General features: G+C 40.1%; 1 protein-coding gene across 1 annotated transcript in view; it reads left to right on the forward strand.

Moving 5' to 3' along the window:
- Window positions 1-22321, forward strand: part of LOC128530464 (NLR family CARD domain-containing protein 3-like) — a 44207-nt gene that overhangs the window by 2601 nt on the left and 19285 nt on the right. Inside the window, exon 4 of the mRNA XM_053504428.1 lies at window positions 17793-19566. Within this exon, the coding sequence (XP_053360403.1) occupies window positions 17793-19566 (1774 nt within the window). The remainder of the gene's footprint in view (window positions 1-17792; window positions 19567-22321) is intronic.

A 22321-nucleotide genomic window follows, 5' to 3' on the forward strand; every position in this document is an offset into this window, starting at 1 on the left:
TTGCTGCGCTGTTTGGGGGTGGGACGTGCTGACATTTGGTCTGCTTTCTTTGTGTTTTGGTGTGTGTCTGTGTGTGTTGAGACGTGTTAATAGTGGATTATTCAGTGAAACAAAAGATCTCCTGAAAAAAGTTAGGCACTTCAGTCACTTTACCCCAAAAAAAGGGGGCAAAATAAATAAACCCCTGCATGATGCATGTTTCTTAGCCCCACCCCGTGAACACAGCGTATTTAGAGGAAAGCGGGCTCATGAAAGGTTGTGTTCGGACCACTGAGCTTCTGCGGATTCTAAAATTTACATTATTACTATTTTTAAATCGTTGGAATGGAAGAGATGGAAAGTTTTACTTATCATAACATGCCTTGTATTGTTTTTAATCAGTCTATACACAACTGGTGATTTTTATGCTCTTTTAGAGATGGAAAATACAAACGAAATCTTTCTTTTTTCATTTTTTTTTTATAAAATATTAACTTTCAATATTTTACAAAAATACCAATTAAAAATGATGTGTATAGAGTGATTACAACCAATACAATTTATGTGATGATAAGGAAAATCCCCATTTCTTTTATTCCAATAAAACATCAATTTTGGAGTCTAGAATCCAGAAGATAAAATTTGCACAAATTTAAAAAGAGGCCTGAATTACTGAAAGTCTTCAGAATACAGGTCTTAAAGTGGGGAGGGGTGCATTTCAGTTTCTCTGAATGTAAAGGTGAGAACAGCTGATTCACACCTGGGGAGGGTGAATAGTTTGCATTTGAATGTTGCCTGCCATTGTAAAGCACACACAGTAACACTAAAAGAACAACAACCCAGAACAATTAGGAATTTAGAGTTCCTGATTATATGGCATAAATATTATTTAGTACAACAAAGTCAGCGTTAAGTGCAAAATCAGCGCTCGGGAAAACTTTATGTGTGCGGTTAAGTGCTGATTAGACTACGTAAGAAATTAAAGAGGACCTGCCCCACCAGGGGTGAAAGGACACTAGATCATTGTTATACAACAGTCAAGAATGGCTATAAGGCACAATCTCGCCCTCCGTTTGGTAAACCCGACCACGCCGGCATCTTCCTCATGTGAAAATACAAACAAAGGCTGAAACAGGAAGTTCCGGTTCAGAGGGAGGTCGCGCGCTGGACGGACCACTCAGTGGCTGCGTTACAGGACGCACTCGATGTCGCAGACTGGGACATGTTCAGAAACAGCTCTAATGGTGACGTCAACAAAAGCGGTTGTGGGATTTATTGGGAAACTAGCGGATGATACCGTGAAGAAAAAGACTATTAGAACGTTTCCAAACCAGAAGCCGTGGATGGATAAAACCATTCGACTACATCACAGGACTTGCGTCGGAGGACATGAAACCATACAAGCCTGCGTCATACAACGTCCAGAAGGCGGTGAAAGAGGAGAAGCAGCGCTACGGGAGAAAACTAGAGTCACAACTCCAACAGAGTGACTCTAGGAGCCTGTGGCAGGGATTAAGGACAATTATGGACTATAAAGCACCAACAACTGGTATGACGAACGCGGATGTGTCTCTGGCAGACGAGCTGAACACCTTCTATGCTCGCTTCGACAGGAAGACACTGCAGGCACCGGAAATGCGTTCATCATCACCAAGCATGATGTGAGAAGAGCCTTCAAGAGAGTGAACACCAGGAAAGCAGCAGGACCAGACGGCATCTCAGGTCGTATTCTCAGAGCCTGCACCGACCAGCTAGCACCTGTGTTTACTGAGATATTCAACATCTCTTTATCTTAGTCAGTGATCCCCACATGCTTCAAAGAGTCCATCATTGTTCCTGTCCCGAAGAAACCTCATCCTGCTTCTCTCAATGAATCGCCCTGTAGCCCCTTACCTCAGTAGTAATGAAGTGCTTTGAACGCCTGGTCAGAGACTTCATCATTTCTTCACTACCGGACGCACTCTATCCACTACAGTTTGCATACCGCCAGAACTGTTTAACAGATGATACAATCTCACATCTCCTCCACACATCACTCAATCATCTGGACACTAGGAAAGGGAATTATGTTAAAATGCTCTTCATCGACTACAGCTCTGCATTTAATACCATAATTCCTTCCACACTCACCACCAAGCTGGAGCACCTGGGACTCATCAATGTGTCAGTGAATCTCCAATTTTCTGACTGGCTGACCACAGGCAGTAAGGATGGGCGGCCATGTCTCAGCCTCACTCACTCTCAGCACTGGAGCCCCCCAGGGTTGTGTTCTGAGACCCCTGCTGTACTCTTTGTACACCCACGACTGCGTGGCCACTACCAACTCCACCGCCATCATCAAGTTTGCTGACAACACTGTCGTGGTCGGCCTGATCAGAAACAACGACGAGACGGCCTACCTGGAGGAGATTTGAAAGCTGGAGAACAGGTGCCAGAGGAACAATCTCCTCCTGAACATCAGCAAGACAAAGGAGCTGATAGTGGACTTTAGTACAAAGCAGGAGAGGAACGACCAGACCCTCATCATCAACAGGAGCCCAGTGGAGAGAGTGGAAAGCTTCCAATACCTCGGTGGTTACATCACGCAGGACCTGTCATGGTCCTGTCACATCAACACCGTGGTGAAAAAGGCCCGGCTACCTACCTCTACCACTTCAGACGCTTGAGAGACTTCAGACTGCCCTCTAAGGTGCTCAGGAATTTCTACTCCTGTACCATAGAGAGCATCCTGACGGGAAACATCACGACCTGGTGTGGAAACAGCACCATGCGGACAGACGAGCTCTACAGAGGGTGGTGCAATCAGCTGAGCGCATCATCCGCACAGAGCTCCCTGACCTGCCCTCGATCTACAGCAAGCGGTGCTGGACCAAGGCAAGGAAGATCGTGAAGGACCTCAGCCATCCCAACAATGGACTGTTCTCTTTGTTGCGGTCTGGGAAGCAATTCCGCTCCCTGAAGGCCAACACAGAGAGACTGAGGAGGAGCTTCTTCCCGCAGGCGGTAAGGTCTCTCAATCACACCACCACACAGGAGTAATATCTTTTTTTAAACATTGACAATGACTGGACAATCATGGACACATTTATGCAATACATATTTATATATCTGCACATGACACTTTCTTAAGCCACTTTTTATGCCTATTTGCACAGCCATTGACACTTTATTTCTATATTTTGTAATATTTTCGTACACCCTTACTTGTACAGTTTATTTTACTAGTTAAATTTTCTTTCGTATTTCTTTTTATTAATATTTATTCCCTATATATAGTTTTATTTTCTTTTAAAGTCACTGGAGGTCGTATAAGCATTTCACTGCATATCATACTGTGTATGACTGTGTATGTGACAATTAAAATTTGAATTTGAGGTGGAGATAAACAACAATAGCCCACATTTAGAAAAGCAGTTTTATTTAGACTATATATATATAATAAATAATCCTGCATCTATTTTTAGATGTCACAATGAAAAAAAAATATGATTTTGTAAAATAATTAAAGTAAACAGGGAGCGCTGTTCTGTATTGTTTTCGGTGAACTTGAGCGTGTCAGAAAATGAACCTAAACTCCGTATATACTTGCCTTACAGACGTGAAAAATACACTCAACAAAAATATAAACGCAACACCTTTGTTTCTGCTCCGATTTTTCATGAGATGGACTTAAAGATCTAAAATTCATTCCAGATACACAATATTACCATTTCTCTCAAACATTGTTCACAAATCAGTCTAAATGTGTGATAGTGTAAGGTTTTATAATGTAGTAAGACAATGTAATCTAATAAGAAGATTCCTGTGCTCTGAGAACAGACCCCCCACTGTGCTTCCTCATGCCTTCTGTGGTAACACCTTCTATATCCCGTATCCAGACGAGGATACATCCGAATGGCTCCTGTCTGCTAGAATCCTTTTGTTTAATCAGGAGAATGCAAATGCATCTCCTCTCACCTGTCTGTCTCCGGGTCCCTCTATGACTGACATGTTAATGACTGGTTCTTTTGATGTTCGGGACATAGCACCGTTTAAATGTGCTCTCTTTGCTGAGAATTAACAGAGATCTTCAGACATCATGCCTGCGTGTGTGTGTGTTTGTCTCTCCCGGTCGATCGGGCCCGGACCGGTAAGTGTATCAAGGTGCGGCGGACACAACAAGCTAAAACTCTTCTTCTCTTAGCTTAAAACTTAGCTTGGACACACTACATCTTCATTTAAAACCTAACAATTTGGGGGCTCAGTCCGGTCTTCCCTCCCAGAGGAAAAAAGTAAGTGTTTATTTTGCTCTTTCTGATTTTTTTCTAGGTCAGGGAAGAATTTGTACTCGTGAGATTTGGTAAAATAAATTTTAAATACATTATGTTTTCTAAATAAGTTTTGTTTACCGTAAATAATTTTAATCGGCTTGTCTAAAAGGTTTTGTTTTCCGGAGCAAGTTTTATATAACTTTCGTCACATTATGTTTAAAGAATTATCCGCGGTGTTTTTAACAAAAAAAGCTTAGTTGTGGTATCAGTACCGCCGTGTTTTATAGAACCGTTGTTCATTTTTTTATAACTAAATTCGTTCCGCGTTTTGAGTCGCGCTTTTAATAACTTGTTAATTCATCTGGTCAACAACAACTGAAATGGGTATGACTGATTAATTATTGTGGAAGTATTTATGACAAGCGTGCAAACTACTGTCATTTACAACAGCTCTGCACTTAGTGAAATAGAAACATTACAACGCTTCTGTGGCTAACTTACTACGTCATCAAGCCGCGTCCACGGTTGCTATGGGTTACTAGACGCAGGCTCTAACCCGCAGTCCGCGTGCTTTAACTGTATGCGCTGTAACGTGGTCAGAATGCCGAAATGGGCAAATTTACATTCAGATGTTCATTTGTTTTTCATGTGGCTCTTCATTAAGATATTCATGATAACTGTTGGCTTGCTTGTGGTTAGCTTTGGCATTATTCCATAAAAAAAAAAAATCCATCAGGCACTAAATGCAACATTTGGATATATTGTAGTATTTTTTAATTGGAGTGTTGTATTACTAACAGTAAGTGTGCTTGTATGGCTTTGTCGCCATGCAATGTCCGTGCTGAAGCAACATCTGTCTGTTAACGCTAGAAATACCAGAGAGGGGCCATTTGGCCCTATCCCCCTAGCTCTACCAGAGAGGGGCCATTTGGCCCGGTTGTTTTTACCTAATATCCTTAATCACGTGTGAACAGTTGCCTTTGTTCTGTAAATGTGGCAATTACTTACAGAGCGACGTACAAGGTGCTATTGACTTTACAATCAGGGATCACAGTCATCTAGGAGCAATATGTAAGGGGCCATACCAAGGGTACAATTGGTGTAGAAAAAATGTATTCAAAGATTCCAAAGTTCAAAGCGTTTATTTTCTTAAACAAAAAACATACAACATAAATTCAAATTCTATTTGTCACATTCACATACATACACGGTACGGCATGAAGTGAAATGTACTGCACGACTGCCCAAAAAATTTACACAATAAGAAAACACAATAAAATAGAATAAAAAGAAAAGCATAGAAGAGGCATACTGAAGACAAATGGTATGTAAATTTCACTCATTTATCTCCATGTAGCCTTCTCCCAGCATAAAAACTACTACCACTTATAGAAATATATATATATATATATTTACATAAGTGTGCAACATCTGGTGTTTGTGTATGTGTGTGTGTGAGTGACCAGTATTTTAGCAGTTTATTGGTGTGATCTGTTGGCACATATCTGGCACTGCCACTCAGTTTCCTTTTTGCATTTTCCACATGTGTACTTGTAGCAGGCTAGACAGCGTAAGGTTGCATTATTTTTCTTGCACTGGAAGGTCACCTGAAACTTGGCCCTTTTCCCTGGGTGTGGTGTGGCAGGTTGTTGCCAAAGCAGCTGCTCCTTGTCCACCATCCGTGCTTGCATAAACTGCTTAGCAAGCTCAGTTGCAAGCTGCGCCAGGAAATCCACCCTTCTCTCCTTCACTCCAGTGCATGCCTGATACAGCACATGAGCATTCATTGCTGCCATGTCAATCAAGTTGTAAAACACAGCGACTGGCCATCGCCGTGTTCCTGCCCGTACGGTGTACTGTCGAACCTTCTGGTTCATAATGCTATGATGCTATGTTTATGCTTGGGCGCATAAACTGTGAGTGTAGTGCCAGTTGTTAAAAACATCTGATAAGTAAGATAAGAATGGTGCCAACAAGGGTAGTTTTCCGGCTGAGCAGTCGTCCAGCAAGTGACAATGAAGTGAAGTAATTGTCAGTGGTAACAGTTCCCTTGTCCATGAAAGGCTCAATCAGCTTCATGACCACATTCTCGGACAGTCTCTCCCCAGAGGAACGACTGAGGTCCTTGCCAAGATAAGGGATAGCGTTGCACATGTATTTTGACTTCAAGTCACATGCAACCCAAAACTTGATTCCAAACTTGTCAGGTTTTGTGGCAATGTACTGCTGGAAAGGACAGCGAGACTTGGTTGAAAAAAGTTGCTCGCCGACAGTGATGTGCTGGCCCGGGTTGTAAGACTTGATGCAGTTAATAACAAACATCTGCCAAACATTTGAAATTGCTGCGAACTTGTCCGTTGCCACCCGTTGAGTGCGTGTCTCCTTGTCATCGAAGCGTAGGTGTTGACAGCCATGTGTGAGGTACTTTCATGTGTGAGGTACTTTAGAGTACACTTCTTGGGGGGAAGGGGAGTGACACATTACAATGGGCCACCCATTGTTTTGCAGCAGAGCCAAAGCCTCAGCAGCAGTGTAAAGTCTTGGTATCTTTGCAGCTTGTTCGTACCGATAAGTTCTTGAAGATTGTGAATGCATGTAGTAAACTATCCCTTTTATTCCCAAGTTTAGCTTGTCATCAGTAAACAGCCCTGCCCACAGTCATCCAAACCACAGCCATGTGTGAGGTGCTTTAGAGTACACTTCTTGGGGGGAAGGAGAGTGACACATTACATGTCCAAACATCTCAAGGGCCCCAAAATCACCTCGGGCCCCAGAGGGTTAACCACATAAGGCATATTTTAGGTTTCAGACATTTAAACACACATATGTACTGGTAAAACAACACATGTTGAGCTTGTAAAAAACACAAAGATGTCTATGGAAGCAACAATAACAACCCATTCAAATCTAATTTGCTCATGTGTTTTATTCATAACAGATACACATAGTGTAAGTAACTATAAAGTTCACTCTATTCTTCACACATATTTAAGATAAAATAGAATGAAATGATGGATGAAGTGTGTAAGCATATAGTGTTTCACCTTTCATGTTTGTTAATTCAATACTGCTGAATACACCTAATCTTCCCGAAAAATAAAAACTTTGTTTTATATTTATATTATGTTTATTTGTAATGTGTATCTATTCGAATAACAAAGATAAATTGACACAGATTTTTATATTTGCTCATTCTGCTCTTTGCTTTATTTTATACTTTGTTACCTGAAAGGCTTTCTTTTTATATAAAATAAAATCTAATTAGTTTGTGTGTACGTCTCAGACAACTTGCAAAATAGTAAAATCAATGAGAAAGAATCATGATGTAATCCTGATATTTACACACACACACACACACACACACACACACACATATATATATATATATATATATATATATATATATATATATATATATATATATATGGGCCCTTGAGATGTTATATATATATATATATATATATATATATATATATATATATATGACAAGAATGGACAGGATTTGGAATGTGTATATTGGAGGAACAGTGCAAGTAGGGCAATTTGGAAAGAAAGTTAGAGAGGCCAGATTAAGATGCCGTGGACATGTGCATAGAAGGAATAAGGACTTTATTCAGAAGTAACTGTTAGAGATGGAGTACAGGCAGAAAGAAGATTTAGAACATTTTTGTGCACATTTCAACAGTTTTAAAACAAGTTCTCCATCACACGAAGTGTAGCCACAGAACATTTTAATTAGTTTTTGGGTTCAATAGATTCTGCTCCTCAATTAAATTTTTTTTTTTATAATAATAATAATTATTATTAATTAATAAAAAACCATGAAAACTAATAATTACATTAATAATAATAATAATAATAATAATACATTAATACTGATAGATAAATATTTTTGTTTACCTGCTATACCTGAAATTAAAGAAGCTGCATTTATTAGTTTCCGTTTTCTTTCATAGAAAAGTCGAATTAATTTAAATTCCCTTCAGTAATTTAAGGGGGCTAGTCTAATAGTAAATTGCCGTATCTTTAAGGTATATTTTTGGAGGAAAAAAATGTATTTAAAAAAATAAACTTTATGCGTTTTTTAATTAGTTTTTGTCTCGCGTTGTGTGTGACATTACTCATGTTGATTTATTGATTATAAAAGTAGCGATTATGGTTAATTAAAATAATAGATAAAACTAAGGTTTTTTTTAACTAAAACTGAACCAGTGTTGTTAGCAATAAGCTAAAAATAAACACAGTGCTGTCGTCGCAGAGTAACTACGTAATCAAAACCACGTACTATTAGAGGAGACGCGCTCCTTCGGAGGTGTTTTAAAAGTGATACGTTCGCTAACTTCTGTTGTTTACGTAATTTATGCATTACAATATTTGTAATTTATTGAGGCAATTGAGGCATTTGTAGCGTGCACTTGGTGTATAAGCTGGCCCTGGTGTAGAGGCGCGTGGCTAGAAAATGAATAAATTAATTGGTTATAGTAGCCATATTCCTTAGAGTGTTCTTTGGAACAGGGAGCGGCGTGGAGTTGCAGTTATACACGTGGGAGGTGCATAAGTTTTATTGTCTCCCTGACGTAGAGGCGTGTGGACTCAGCCCGGCGCACCTGAGGTTCATTTTTCTGAGAGTGTTCTCAGAAACAGGGTAGATTGGCCGAATGCCTTATTAATTCACTATATTGGTATTTGATAAATGTGTGAATCATCCTCAAAGGTGTAGAGGCACGTGAGATTTGAAATAGAATCCATATTCCTGGTAGTGTTATCAGGAACGCGGAGATATTGCACATTTTTGATAATACCCTTATAAATTACAGTATATACTTATACACTTTGTTCGAACGTCACACTACCTGTAAGAAAAATGAATAAATAAATTTTAAAAGGGATATATTCTGAAATAATTCAATGAAACGAGCTTAACGTGTCCGTAATTAAACCCGATCATCTTGAGGTGTCTGCCTAACTTTGATACACTACAATTTACCAACAATCAAAGCATGCTTATGAAATTATTACATGTGTGCACACAATGTAACGACTGCAGTAACAAAAATAAGTAAGTAAATAGATTAATTCATGATTGAGAAATAACCAACTATTGGCACAAGTTGAAAACCAAATTATGCAGCGTTGAGCTCCGTTGCTCCAAATTCAGCACAAGCCTCGGCTTGGGAGCTCGTGACCGAGCGATGTGCACTCCTGACACAGACAAAGAACTGACTGACTGACTTCAACTAATATTCAAACTAACACACCTAACATGACAAACATTAGGACAGATTGTATGTGACAAAGATTCATGTCTTTCATGTTGTATATGACTGTACTCATGACTGTTACCCATAACTATATTGCTTTTACAGAAAAACAGCAGCAGCAAAATTTAATCCTAATTTCCTCAACAGAACAAAAGTACACTGGAAGAAATCAGGCCGCATAACAAATTGTGACAATGTGTGATGCCATTAAACAACCTTCTGTTTTATTTTAGATACAGAAATTCCATTGGATCAGCTGATGGTTGACTTTACTGTGTCCAATGAAATTTATGAATGTTGTTTTATCTAACCAAAGGCTTTCTCATAGCAACTTCAGACAAGGAGGAATTCTGACACAATTCATCAAAGATATCGCTAAATCATCCATATGTAACTCTAATCTAATCGGGCCAGGGGTAGTTCAGTGGTTAAGGCATTGGACTACGGTTCGGAAGATCCCAGGTTCAAGCCCCACAACCACCAAGTTGCCACTGTTGGGCCCTTGAGCAAGGCCCTTAACGCTCAACTGCTCAGATGTAATTAGTAAAAAAAAAAAAAAAAGTAAGTCGCTCTGGATAAGAGCGTCTGCCAAATGCCCAAATGTAAATGTAATCTGAGATTTTACTTATTCATATGCTGATACGTGTCTTCTGTAGTGAAGGCTTGAAGGCACGGGCCCATAATGAAGTGCTAGTAACCTCTCTTCTGGGCTCCAACTGACTCTCTACTATACGTAAAGTATCTGGGTCGAAAAAGAGATCAGCTTGAAAGATGACTTGGATGTTTTGGACACTGATTTTTCCTCACCTTAACCCATACACATACTGTATAGTGATCACTACTGTATTAGTCTGAAAACACACATGGCAGAATTGTACAAACATTATAGACTGTATGAAGTTATGATTGACACCTTGACATGTTATATCTGATGTATGAAGTTATGATTGGCACCTTCACATGTTATATCTGATGTACAGGTAGATTAGTCAGACTTGAAGTCTTTTACTCTCTCCTAGTCAATTGTGGAGAGAGATGTTTGGCTTCATGGTCTGGGGAACTGGTTTTGAATGGAGTCTATTGATAAAAGACCAGAAGGGCTGGAGATGGCCTGCTGAATTCTTAAACGGAGGTTTGAAGTTCAGGCCACTGTCTCTAGAGGTAAATATTACACTCACAGAGAGGAAGTTCATTATCAGTTCCTGTAGCTTAATAGAACCACAGGCGTCATGAAGACACCACAAAAGGGGGCATATCTTCTCATTTTTACACAGGCACAGGGTTTTGATTAGTTAAATTTTTATAATTTGATTTTGTAAATCTCTTCTATGCCATAAACTGTAGTAAATTCTGTTAGAATTTAAGGGGGCACTGTAAGGTTTTATAATGTAGTAAGACAATGTAATCTAATAAGAAGATTCCTGTGCTCTGAGATCAGACCCCCAACTGTGCTTTCTCATGCCTTCTGTGGTAACACCTTCTATATCCTGTATCCAGACAAGGATACATCCAAATGGCTCCTGTGTGCTAGAATCCTTTTGTTTAATCAGGAGAATGCAAATGCATCTCCTCTCACCTGTCTCCGGGTCCCTCTATGACTGACATGTTAATGACTGGTTCTTTTGATGTTCGGGACCTAGCACGGTTTAAATGTGCTCTCTTTGCTGAAAATAAACAGAGATCTTCAGACGTCATGCCTGCGTGTGTGTGTATGTGTGTGTTTGTCTCTCCCGGTCGATCGGGCCCGGACCGGTAAGTGTATCAAGGTGCGGCGGACACAACAAGCTAAAACTCTTCTTCTCTTAGCTTAAAACTTAGCTCGGACACACTTCATCATTTATTTAAAACCTAACAGATAGTGAGCACTTCTGCTTTGCTGAGATAATCCATCCCACCTCACAGGTGTGCCACATCAAGATGCTGATCTGACATCATGAGTAGCGCACAGGTGTACCTTATACTGCCCACAATAAAAGGCCTGGAATGTGCAGTTTTGTCTCACAGCAAAATGCCACAGATGCCACAAGCATTGAGGGAGCGTGCAATTGGCATGCTGACAGCAGGAATGTCTGTTTTTCGCTTGTGTTTTTCCCTTGCTCCCCTTTTGTGAGAGTCCTTAGACTAAAACGCGTGGTTATCCTACCTACTCGCTTTCTTCCGCGTTTGGGTTCACCATCCACGCTACATTGGGCTAATCGCTAAAGCTAAGTTATCTGGTCGCCTAGGTTAGTTCATCCTGACAATGTCAACCAGATCTGTTGCTCGTGCATTGAATGTTTATTTCTCCACCATAAGCCGTCTCCAAAGGCGTTTCAGAGAATATGGCAGTACATCCAACCGGCCTCACAACCGCAGACCACGTGTAACCACACCAGCCCAGGACCTCCACATCCAGCAGGTTCACCTCCAAGATTGTCTGAGACCAGTCACTCAGACAGCTGCTGAAACAATTGGTTTGCATAACCATACAATTTCTGCACAAACTGTCAGAAACTGTCTTAGGGAAGCTCATCTGCATGCTCGTCGTCCTCATCGGGGTCTTGACCTGACTCCAGCTCGTAACAGACTTGAGTGGGCAAATGCTCACATTCGATGGCGTTTGGCACGTTGGAGAGGTGTTCTCTTTACAGATGAATCTCGGTTTACATTGTTCAGGGCAGATGGCAGACAGCGTGTGTGGCGTCGTGTGGGTGAGCGCTTTGCTGATGTCAATGTTGTTGTTCGAGTGGCACATGGTGGTGGTGGGGTTATGGCATGGGCAGGCATCTGTTATGGACGAAGAACACAGGTACATTTTATTGATGGCATTTTGAATGCACAGAGATACCGTGCATATATGAGATCCTGAGGCCCATTGTTGTGCCATAGATCCATGAACTTCACCTCATGTTTCAGCAAGATAATGCACGGCCCCATGTTGCAAGGATCTGTACACAGTTCTTGGAAGCTGAAAATGTCCCAGTTCTTGCATGGCCAGCATACTCACCGGACATGTCACCCGTTGAGCACGTTTGGTATGTGCTTGACCGGCGTATACAACAGCGTGTACCAGTTCCCACTAATATCCAACAACTTCGCACAGCCATTGAAAAGGAGTGGACCAACATTCCACAGGCCACAATTGACAATCTAATAAACTCTATGCGAAGAAGATCTGTTGCACTGCATGAGGCAAATGGTGGTCACACCAGATACTGACCGGTTCTGAGTCCCCAGACCCCCAATAAAGCAAAAAACTGCACATTCCAGGGTGGCCTTTTATTGTGGGCAGTATAAGGTACACCTGTGCACTACTCATGATGTCAGATCAGCATCTTGATGTGGCACACCTGTGAGGTGGGATGGATTATCTTAGCAAAGCAGAAGTGCTCACAATCACACATTTAGACTGATTTGTGAATAATGTTTGAAAGAAATGGTAATATTGTGTATCTGGAATGAATTTTAGATCTTTAAGTCCATCTCATGAAAAATTGGAGCACAAACAAAGGTGTTGCGTTTATATTTTTGTTGAGTGTATATATATATATATATATATATATATATATATATATATATATATATATATATATATAAAAGATGGTTCAGTGAAAGCCTGATTTTGGCTCAGTAGGATCCAGATAAGCACAGTGTGTGGATTTGTTGGTGTGGGTTGGGTTAATCACCTGGTTTTAATGGTTAGGGTTGGGTTAGGGTTTAGGCCAGACAGAAGGACTTTTTTTAAATCTCTTTCCCTCTCTCTTTTTTCTCTTTTTTTCTTTTTTTTCCTGGCTTTTTCTATTTTTTTGTAAATTTGGAACTTCACTATTGCTATTAACTTTTTACTGCTACTAAGCTATTAACTGCTGATATTCTGATTAATGAAAACTTACCATTTGTAGCAACTACTGTAAATGCAGATACTGCTGGCCGCTATATTATTGTTGGGCAAGTATACGGGTTCCCACTTATTCTACCCAATGTGTATGCACCCAATTGGGATGATGACGGTTTTTTTTGCTAACTTTCTGTCTCGGATCCCAAATATGACAACCCACCACCTTATCATAAAAGGTGATATAAATTGCGTTCTTTCCATTGTGTTAAATCGCAGTTCCCCTAAAAAAAACGCCCAAATCCAAATTAGCAAAAGTGATACAAAGTTTCCTGGAGGCTTATGGATTGGCAGATGTTTGGTATTTCCGAAATCCTACTACAAGAAAATACTCATTTTATTCTCCAGTACATTATACTATTTCACACATAGATTATTTTCTTGTAGATAAAAGGCTTCTGCCTCTTGTAACAGATTCGGATTATAAAGCCATAGTGATATCAGACCACTCTCCACTGACGCTGTTAATCCATATCCCCAGTGCAGGGCCTAACTATCGTCCTTGGAGATTTAACTGCTCACTTCTGTCAGATGAGAGGTTTGTGCGCTTTATGAGTCCAGAGATAGAGTTTTTTTTTAAATGTCAATCAAACTCCAGGTATGATCTTTTCCACAGTTTGAGAATCCTTAAAGGCATATTTAAGGGGGCAGATTATTTCGTTTTGTGCAAAATAAAATAAGGAGACCAGGGAACAATTTACAAAATTAGCAGACAAGATAAAGGAATCGAATTCAATATGTAGTGTCACCTACACCAACCATACTTAAACAACGCTTATTATTACAAGCAGAATATAATTTAATTTCGACAAAAACAAGCAGAATATCTGTTTTTAAAATCATGCTTCTCATTTTATGAGCACGGGAAAAAAAAAGGGTAGACTGTTAGCCAATCTGTCGCGGCACCGATCGGATAAACAAGCTATACCCCAAATTAAAAATAATCATGGTATCAAGTGTACTGATAATTAAACAGTCAATAGCTGTTTCCTACACTATTATAAATCACTATATACTGCTCCTTCAGCTGTTGACACCTCGACATTAGAGGCTTTTTTTTCAAAATTTAGGTATTAGTGCAGATACCGTACAGCATTACAATTAGATGAGTCTATATCTGATACATATATAGCCCTAGCAATCAAAAGTATGCAATCTGGTAAATCACCTGGACCAGACGGATATCCTGCAGAATTTTTTAAAGCCTTTTCCAATCAGCTCTCTCCTCTGTTGGCGTCAGTTTTCCGAGAAAGCTTTCCTTCTGGTTCATTAACTCCAACTATGCGGCAAGCAGTTATCTCCTTAATTTTAAAGAAAGAAAAGAATCCTCCTGACTGTAGTTCATATCGTCCAATTTCACTGTTGAATACACATACGAAAATCTTAGCAAAAGTTTTGGCCAACCGTCTGGAGAAAGTTATGCATTGTGTTATTTCACCTGATCAAACGAGCTTTATAAAAAACAGATATTCTTTTTTTAATATTAGGCGCCTGTTGAATGTTATCTATAACCCATCTCTATCTGACACTTTCGAAACAATTATTTCCCTCGACGCAGAAAAAGCAATTAATTGAGTGAATTGGGATTTTCTTTTTTACACTCTTGGTAAATTTGGTTTCGGCCCTAAATTTATATCATGGATAAAAGTGCTATACTCATCCCCATTGGCTGCCGTTCAGACAAATAACTTATCCCATTTCTTTGAGCTTCAGCGTGGTACTAGACAGGGGTGCCCTTTGTGACCTCTTGTCTTTGCTGTGGCTATTGAACCATTGGCTATCGCATTAAGGGAAAATGCCAATATTAAAGGTATCTCTTGTGGAGGGGTGGAACACAAAGTCTCCCTGTATGCTGACGACATGCTGCTTTTCATGTCCGATCCTCGCCATACAGTAGCCTACCAAAACTTGTGGATTTACTGAAAGACTTTGGTGAAATATCTGGCTACAAGGTTAATCTACAAAAAAGTGAAATGATGCCAATTAAAAACAATAAAAACAATAAAGCACAGTTTCCTGATTCAACCCCCTTTAAGATTAGTCCCAGAAAAATATCTAGGAGTTTGAGTAACACACAACCATGCAGATCTGTACAAGGCGAATTATCAGGTTCTACTTTCCAAAACAAAATAAACACAGAAGAATAAACACAATTAAAATGAACCTGTTTCCAAAATTCCTGTACCTATTTCAGTGTCTTCCAATCTTTTTAACCAAATCTTTTTTCAATAACTTAAGTAGTCAGACTTCTACTTTTATCTGTAATAAAAAACAACCACATATTAAACAAAGTATCCTACAGAGCAGAGGTGTGGACTCGAGTCATGTGACTTGGACTCGAGTCAGACTCGAGTCATGAATTTGATGACTTTAGACTCGACTTGACAAAATATAAAAAGACTTGCAACTCGACTTGGATTTAACATAAATAACTCGGACTTTCCTTCGGACTTGCGCCTATTGACTTGTAAAGACTTGCTACTTCCCATAAAAAGCCCAAAGATAAAAAGTATGTTAACACGGACCGCTCTATCTCTGTTTATGTGTCTGTGCGCGTGTGTGTGACAGAGCGCATGCGCGCATTCGGCACGACATCCAATCAAAGTACCGTAGATTCTTTTGATTCGACAGCGTCCAACGTGACAACAACGTGAACGCGCCAGTTCGCGAAATGATACCGAAGGTAGCTTTGTTTGGCTATAATAAATTGGCTATATGCGCGGACCACTTCTGGCTATATGCGCGGAGCTTCTACAGAACGCAGTAAAGGCCAAAAAGGAAATTGTTAGCGTTTTTTAATCCTCTGACGAACTCTAGCCATCAGGATGTGTTTCCCTTGTTATCGTGGACATATTTAGAATGATGAACCTCGGCAGAGTCACTTGTACGCTGTAAACATGTCAGTACATGCATTGTATTGTTTATATTTAATCACTGGTATACACTACCCATAATTTGCTGATTGCTTTCATATGCAGTTTGGGTTTATTCAAATAATGTGACCTAGTGAATTGACATCACACGGATAAAATGCTAATTATCTCGCATAATAATAATAATAATAATAATAATAATTATTATTATATAATATTTAATTATAATAATACTTATATATATACTTAATACTTAATATAATATAATATAATAATACTTAATAATACTTACGTAGTGATTATGAATTCATTCAATGTTTTACTAGAATGCATCTCTAACCACGTGAGCTGCAACTCATTAATTCTTGAGAGAATTAACATAGTTTATAGTCTGTCGTTAGAGCACCACTTAGCAGTAAAACCAGCAAACGCATGCCCCTAATGCCGTCACCGTGGCAGCAAAACCATTATTCTGGTTGAATACCATTTGTAATAAATGAGGACATGAAGCTGGTGGGTGATGCAAGTGTTGAGGATGCAGGAGGTAGAGACAGGTGGAGAGAGATGAGGAATCTAACACTGTAGGGTGTGTTTTGATTTTTTTTCCTTCTGTTCTCCTCCAGCAGTTCTGGATTTCTGTATAATTGCTTAGTCCATCTGGCCTTCGCTAAAGCGTTTTTGTGAAACAAATCATAAAACAAAATATCAACAGTTGCTACATTTTAATATTAAATTTATAAGAGATATTTAAAGTACACAATATGTTTAAATTCTCATTCTGAAACAGATGTTCTCATTACCGCACCTGGCCTTAAGTGTTGTGTTGTGTAAGAATAGTGTTGTGGAGGATGAGGAGCCTCAGGATGTTCTAACTATAGAGAAGCCATGATGGTTTTATTCATTTTTTCTCATTGCATATAATTAGACCTTAATAAAGTACATTTACATTAAAAAAATTGTAAACCTAACAATTTTTAGAATGTAAAAAAACTTTCTGTTTCAGTAACAAGAATCAAAAAGTCGTGTTAACATTCTGACAACAGAATATTTATTATTTCACTGGAGATATAAAGAGATGATATGACCTCGTAGTAGTCTTGTAGTAACTGTCCCAAACTTTCAAACTTTATTTACATTCTGTATGTGAATTTAAACAGTCCTTAACAAGTGTTGTGGAGGACGAGAACATCAGGTATGGACACATCGTTCTCCTACTTTATTTCATCATTATAACAATAAAAAATCCAGCAAATAATTTTTTTCTGTCATTTAAAATAATCTATTAAAACATCGATTAATTATTTTTCTTTTTTTTAAATTTTGTGTTCATTTGTTTAAATTATAACATACACATTCAAACACTTTTTACATTTCTTATTGAATGAGTATAAACTGTATTAGTGTTCTAAAATCAATTATGTACCGTCCTTTATTTTCCACAATGTATGTTTTTTCCTCCAAATTAAACATTCAGGACAGCAGTTTCTAAATGAATCTAAATTTTTATATTTTGCTTAGTGTTTATCAATAACATGTTAATTATTTTGTTTATTAGAGTCTACAGTTTCTGTGTCTCAGCCAAAACTCAAATCCAGCCTGATAGAGAAGTTTCTACGAATTAATGAAGGAATCTCCCAGCATGGAAGCTCAGCTCTTCTGAATGAGATCTACACAGAGCTCTACATTACAGAGGGTTGGAGTGGAGACGTCTGTAATGAACATGAGGTGAGACATATTGAGACACTGTCCAGGAGACCAGCAACACAGGAGAAGCCCATCAAATGTAATGATCTCTTTAAAGACAAGTTCATCAGAAGTGTGCTGACTAAAGGGGTAGCTGGAATTGGAAAAACAGTCTCTGTGCAGAAGTTTATTCTGGACTGGTCTGAAGGAAAAGCAAATCAGGACATCACCTTCATGTTTCCATTTCCCTTTAGAGAGCTGAATCTGATGAAGGAGAAACATCTCAGTCTAATGGAACTTCTTTATCACTTTTTCTCAGAAATGAGAGAAGTAAAATTAACAAACTATGACTCCTACAAAGTGCTGTTCATTTTTGATGGTCTGGATGAGTGTCGACTTCCTTTAAATTTCCAGAAGAATGAGAGAGTGTGTGATGTGACAGAGTCAGCCTCAGTGGATGTGCTGCTGACAAACCTCATCAAGGGGAACCTGCTTCCCTCTGCTGTCCTCTGGATCACCTCTCGACCAGGAGCAGCTAATCAGATCCCTCCTGAGTGTGTAGACCAGGTAACAGAGGTGCGAGGATTCAGTGATCCTCAGAAAGAGGAGTACTTCAGGAAGAGGATCAGTGATCAGAGTCTGGCCAATAAAATCACCTCACACATAAAATCTTCCAGAAGCCTCTATATCATGTGCCACATCCCAGTCTTCTGCTGGATCTCAGCTACTGTTCTAGAGAGAATGTTGGGTGGAGCAGAGAGTGAAGAGACCCCCAAGACTCTGACTCAAATGTTCACACACTTCCTGATCTTTCAGATTAAACACAAGGACCAAAAGTACCATCAGAAATGTGTCCCTGATCCTGAGCAGACCAGAGCGAATATCATGGCACTGGGAAAACTGGCTTTCCAACAGCTGGAGAAAAGAAACCTGATCTTTTATGAGGAAGACCTGAGGGAGTGTGGCATTGATGTCAGAGAAGTATCAGTGTACTCAGGAGTGTGTACTCAGATCTTCAGAGAAGGGTTTGGGCTTCACCTCGGGAAGGTCTTCAGCTTCGTACATTTGAGTGTTCAGGAGTTTTTGGCTGCTTTATACACATTTCTCTCCTTCATCAGCAGAAATGTTACAGAACAACAAACGTCTGATCTGTCTGATCTTTTCGTCAAGTCAAACATGTCTGATTTCCACAGGAGTGCAGTGGACAAGGCCTTACAGAGTGAGAATGGACACCTGGACCTGTTCCTCCGCTTCCTTCTGGGTCTCTCACTGGAGTCCAATCAGACTCTCTTACGAGGCTTAATGCCAAAGACAGGAAGCAGCTCTCACAGCAAACAGGAAATAGTCGAGTACATCAAAGAGAAGATCAAAGTGAATCCATCTCCAGAGAAATCCATCAATCTGTTCCACTGTCTGAATGAACTGAATGATCAGTCTCTAGTGCAGGAAGTACAAAGTTACCTGAACAGAAGAGATTACAGGCGTCTCAGTGGAGTCAGACTCTCCCCTGCTCAGTGGTCAGCTCTGGTGTTTGTGTTACTGACCTCAGATCAGGAGCTGGATGAGTTTCATTTGTGGAAATATTACCCATCAGATGAAGGTCTTCTGAATCTTCTGCCAGTGGTCAAAGCGTCCAGAAAAGCTGTGTGAGTATTTTATTATAAATGTATTACTGCATGATTTGTTATTGTAATGTAACACTGAACTGCACTGTGTGGATTATTGTGGGTTAATAGATGCTTTTATCAACTTACATACAATCATTTGGTACTTTTACAGAAAACTGTTTGACTTTTTACACTAATACGTTATATCTGTACGTAAAACACTCCACCTGTATTACAGCTGCTCCTGTAAATGTGCTGATGTGGCGTCTTGTCCTCTGATTTCTGTGTGTGAGAGAAACACACACACTTTACAATTACCATTAAAAAAAAATTAGGTTCTCTGGCATTGTTACAGATTTCTGGCACACACAACGTAACTCCCATTTCAGATTCAAAAACAGATAATGTGTCAATGGCAGGGTTTATATGGTCATGAAAATCCTGGAGAAAATTAGAAATCAGGGCTGTATACACAACACTTCTAAGAATTCTCTCAGAGAGCTAGCTCCTATCTCAGCCCAAAAAGTCCTAACTGGGAGTTCTAGACTAAAAGTGTAATGATGCGGCTGACACAATGGGCAGAGCCACGCTTAAACTGCAAAGGCTTAGCCATTTATACACACAGTTGCCAGACAACACCGCCGTCAGGCAATCAGCCTGAACGAGCCGCACCTGGCAGCACGTCTATATAAGAGTCCTGATACCGCCGCACTTCGTGCAAATATTAGGTAGCACCGGTAAGGTATCAGGGCCAAAGACACAGAAAAGAAAAGAAAAGAAAAGAAAAAACAAGCGCGCTGAAAGTAAAAGACAGAGGCGAAGCCCCAGCCTCTGCCTGCTCAAGACGCCGGCGAGAGAGAGAGAGAGGAAGAGACGGCGGAGCTCTGTTTATTTTGTGTTAATTGTTTCATTTTAAGTTCCCTTAATTAATAATCCCACGCCATCTCCAAACAGGAAGGGCTTCTGTGCCTGTCATAAGCACTCTCACAGCCTCCTATTTTGATCCCCTCTAAAGCCCTGCGTCAGGGCTCTTAAAATCATTATAACATCTCGTGGTGCGGCTCCCCATACTGCACCACGTAACAAAAAGTGATTTAGAAAACTTCTTAGAGCAACTCTGATTAAGAAAAGTACAAAACCCTTTATCTTGGTAAGGAGGTATGGTTGACCCCGTTGCTAGGGATGATACAGCAATTCAAGGACAATGATTGGTTGATAAAAAATAACATCTGGGCCCGTATTCACAAAACTTCTTAGAATTCACTTAGAGAGCTCCTATCTTAGCTTTAAAAGTCCTGCCTGGGAGTCCTTGTCATGGAGGGGGAAAAAGGCAGGAGAGAAAAGGACCCAATAGCAGACACAGATACTCTCAAGGGAATTTATTAGGGGGTTAAAGGGTTAAATTACAGCCACAGGGGAAGTGTGTGTGTGTGTGAGAGAGTCAGTCAAGGCATGCACAGGGTGCTTTGGGGAATACCTTGTGACGTAGCTGGGAGTCCGGGCAACGACGTCAGGGGATCCTCCGTGAACCCGGAAGTGGGAGCGCACAAATTATCCTCGAATGTAGCGTGGAGCGCGGCGAAGCGCTATGCGGATTCCTGACGCGAGTCCGCTTTGCGATTGAGGATAGAGGGGCAGGGATTTCCGACTCACGTCCGTGAGAAGTATGAGCACGGCGCGCATTGAGAGAGGTCCTCCAAAGAGGCGGAAGTCTCCTTGCGCCGCGGCGGGGTGCGTCACTGGCCGTGGATCGAAGAACACAATCGGCGTCTTTAACCAGGCAAGAGTCGATAACCAGAAGATCCAGCCGCGTGACCAAACAAATCCAAAGGACGAGTCTGAAGTCAGGATACTAATACAGGCAGGGTCATACACGAGAATCAGTCCGAGAATCAGGCAAGGTAAGCAGAAGGGACGAGACGAAAGAGGAATCCGAAGGGGAGCTGGGTCGGCAACGAGACAAAATCCAAGGAATCAATAATATACACAAAGACGTAAGGCACACGAGCGAGACACTGCGGCACCAACAGGTGCGCTCAGCTTGCTTTTAAAGCCTAGGGGTGATCTGTAATCAGATCCAGGTGTGCCGTGATGAACGCGGGGCGTGCTGAAAACTCCGGGGTGGAGTTAGGATTGCGGGATGCTTGCAGGAGGATGCTGGCTCGTGACAGTCCTAGACTAAATGTGAATTAGGAAACTTCACAGAGCAACTCTGAGTAAGGAAAGTACAAAAACCTTTATCTTAGTGAGGACGTGTGGTCGACCCTGTTACTAGGGATGTTGCAGCAATTCAAGGACTGTGATTGGTTGATAAAAAATAACCTCTGACCTCTGCAAAGGTCTTGAAATGACTTGAAATTAAAAGTTTGTATATGAAGAAACTGTATAATCATGACTACAGGCTACTTTATGCAAAGTGTCTGTTATAGGCTAAATATCTTAAAGATAATTAAACAGCTAGATATAAAAAATGTGTCTTCTTTTGAAGCAACCAATTTTCACACAGTAGATACTATATTTAACTAAATTGGATGGTTTGTAGCCAACAATCAAAAAAATATGTGAGGAAGTAAAAGGACAAGAAAATCAAATTGGACAGAAGAGCAGTGTTTATTTTTATCTTTATGTTTGGAGAATATTTCTTCTTTCTGCCATTTTGTCCTCTGCTATAGAAACTTTTAAGCCTCTTAAAAGTCCTCCTCTCTACTCTTAACAATTTTTACCTTAGGAGCTGTTTATAGGGCTAAGATGTTTCGTGAATCATTTTTATCTTTACGAAGATTTAGCCCTAAAT

The sequence above is a fragment of the Clarias gariepinus genome, chromosome 9 (genome assembly GCF_024256425.1).
Source record: "Clarias gariepinus isolate MV-2021 ecotype Netherlands chromosome 9, CGAR_prim_01v2, whole genome shotgun sequence".
In the NCBI taxonomy this organism is placed as follows: domain Eukaryota; kingdom Metazoa; phylum Chordata; class Actinopteri; order Siluriformes; family Clariidae; genus Clarias; species Clarias gariepinus.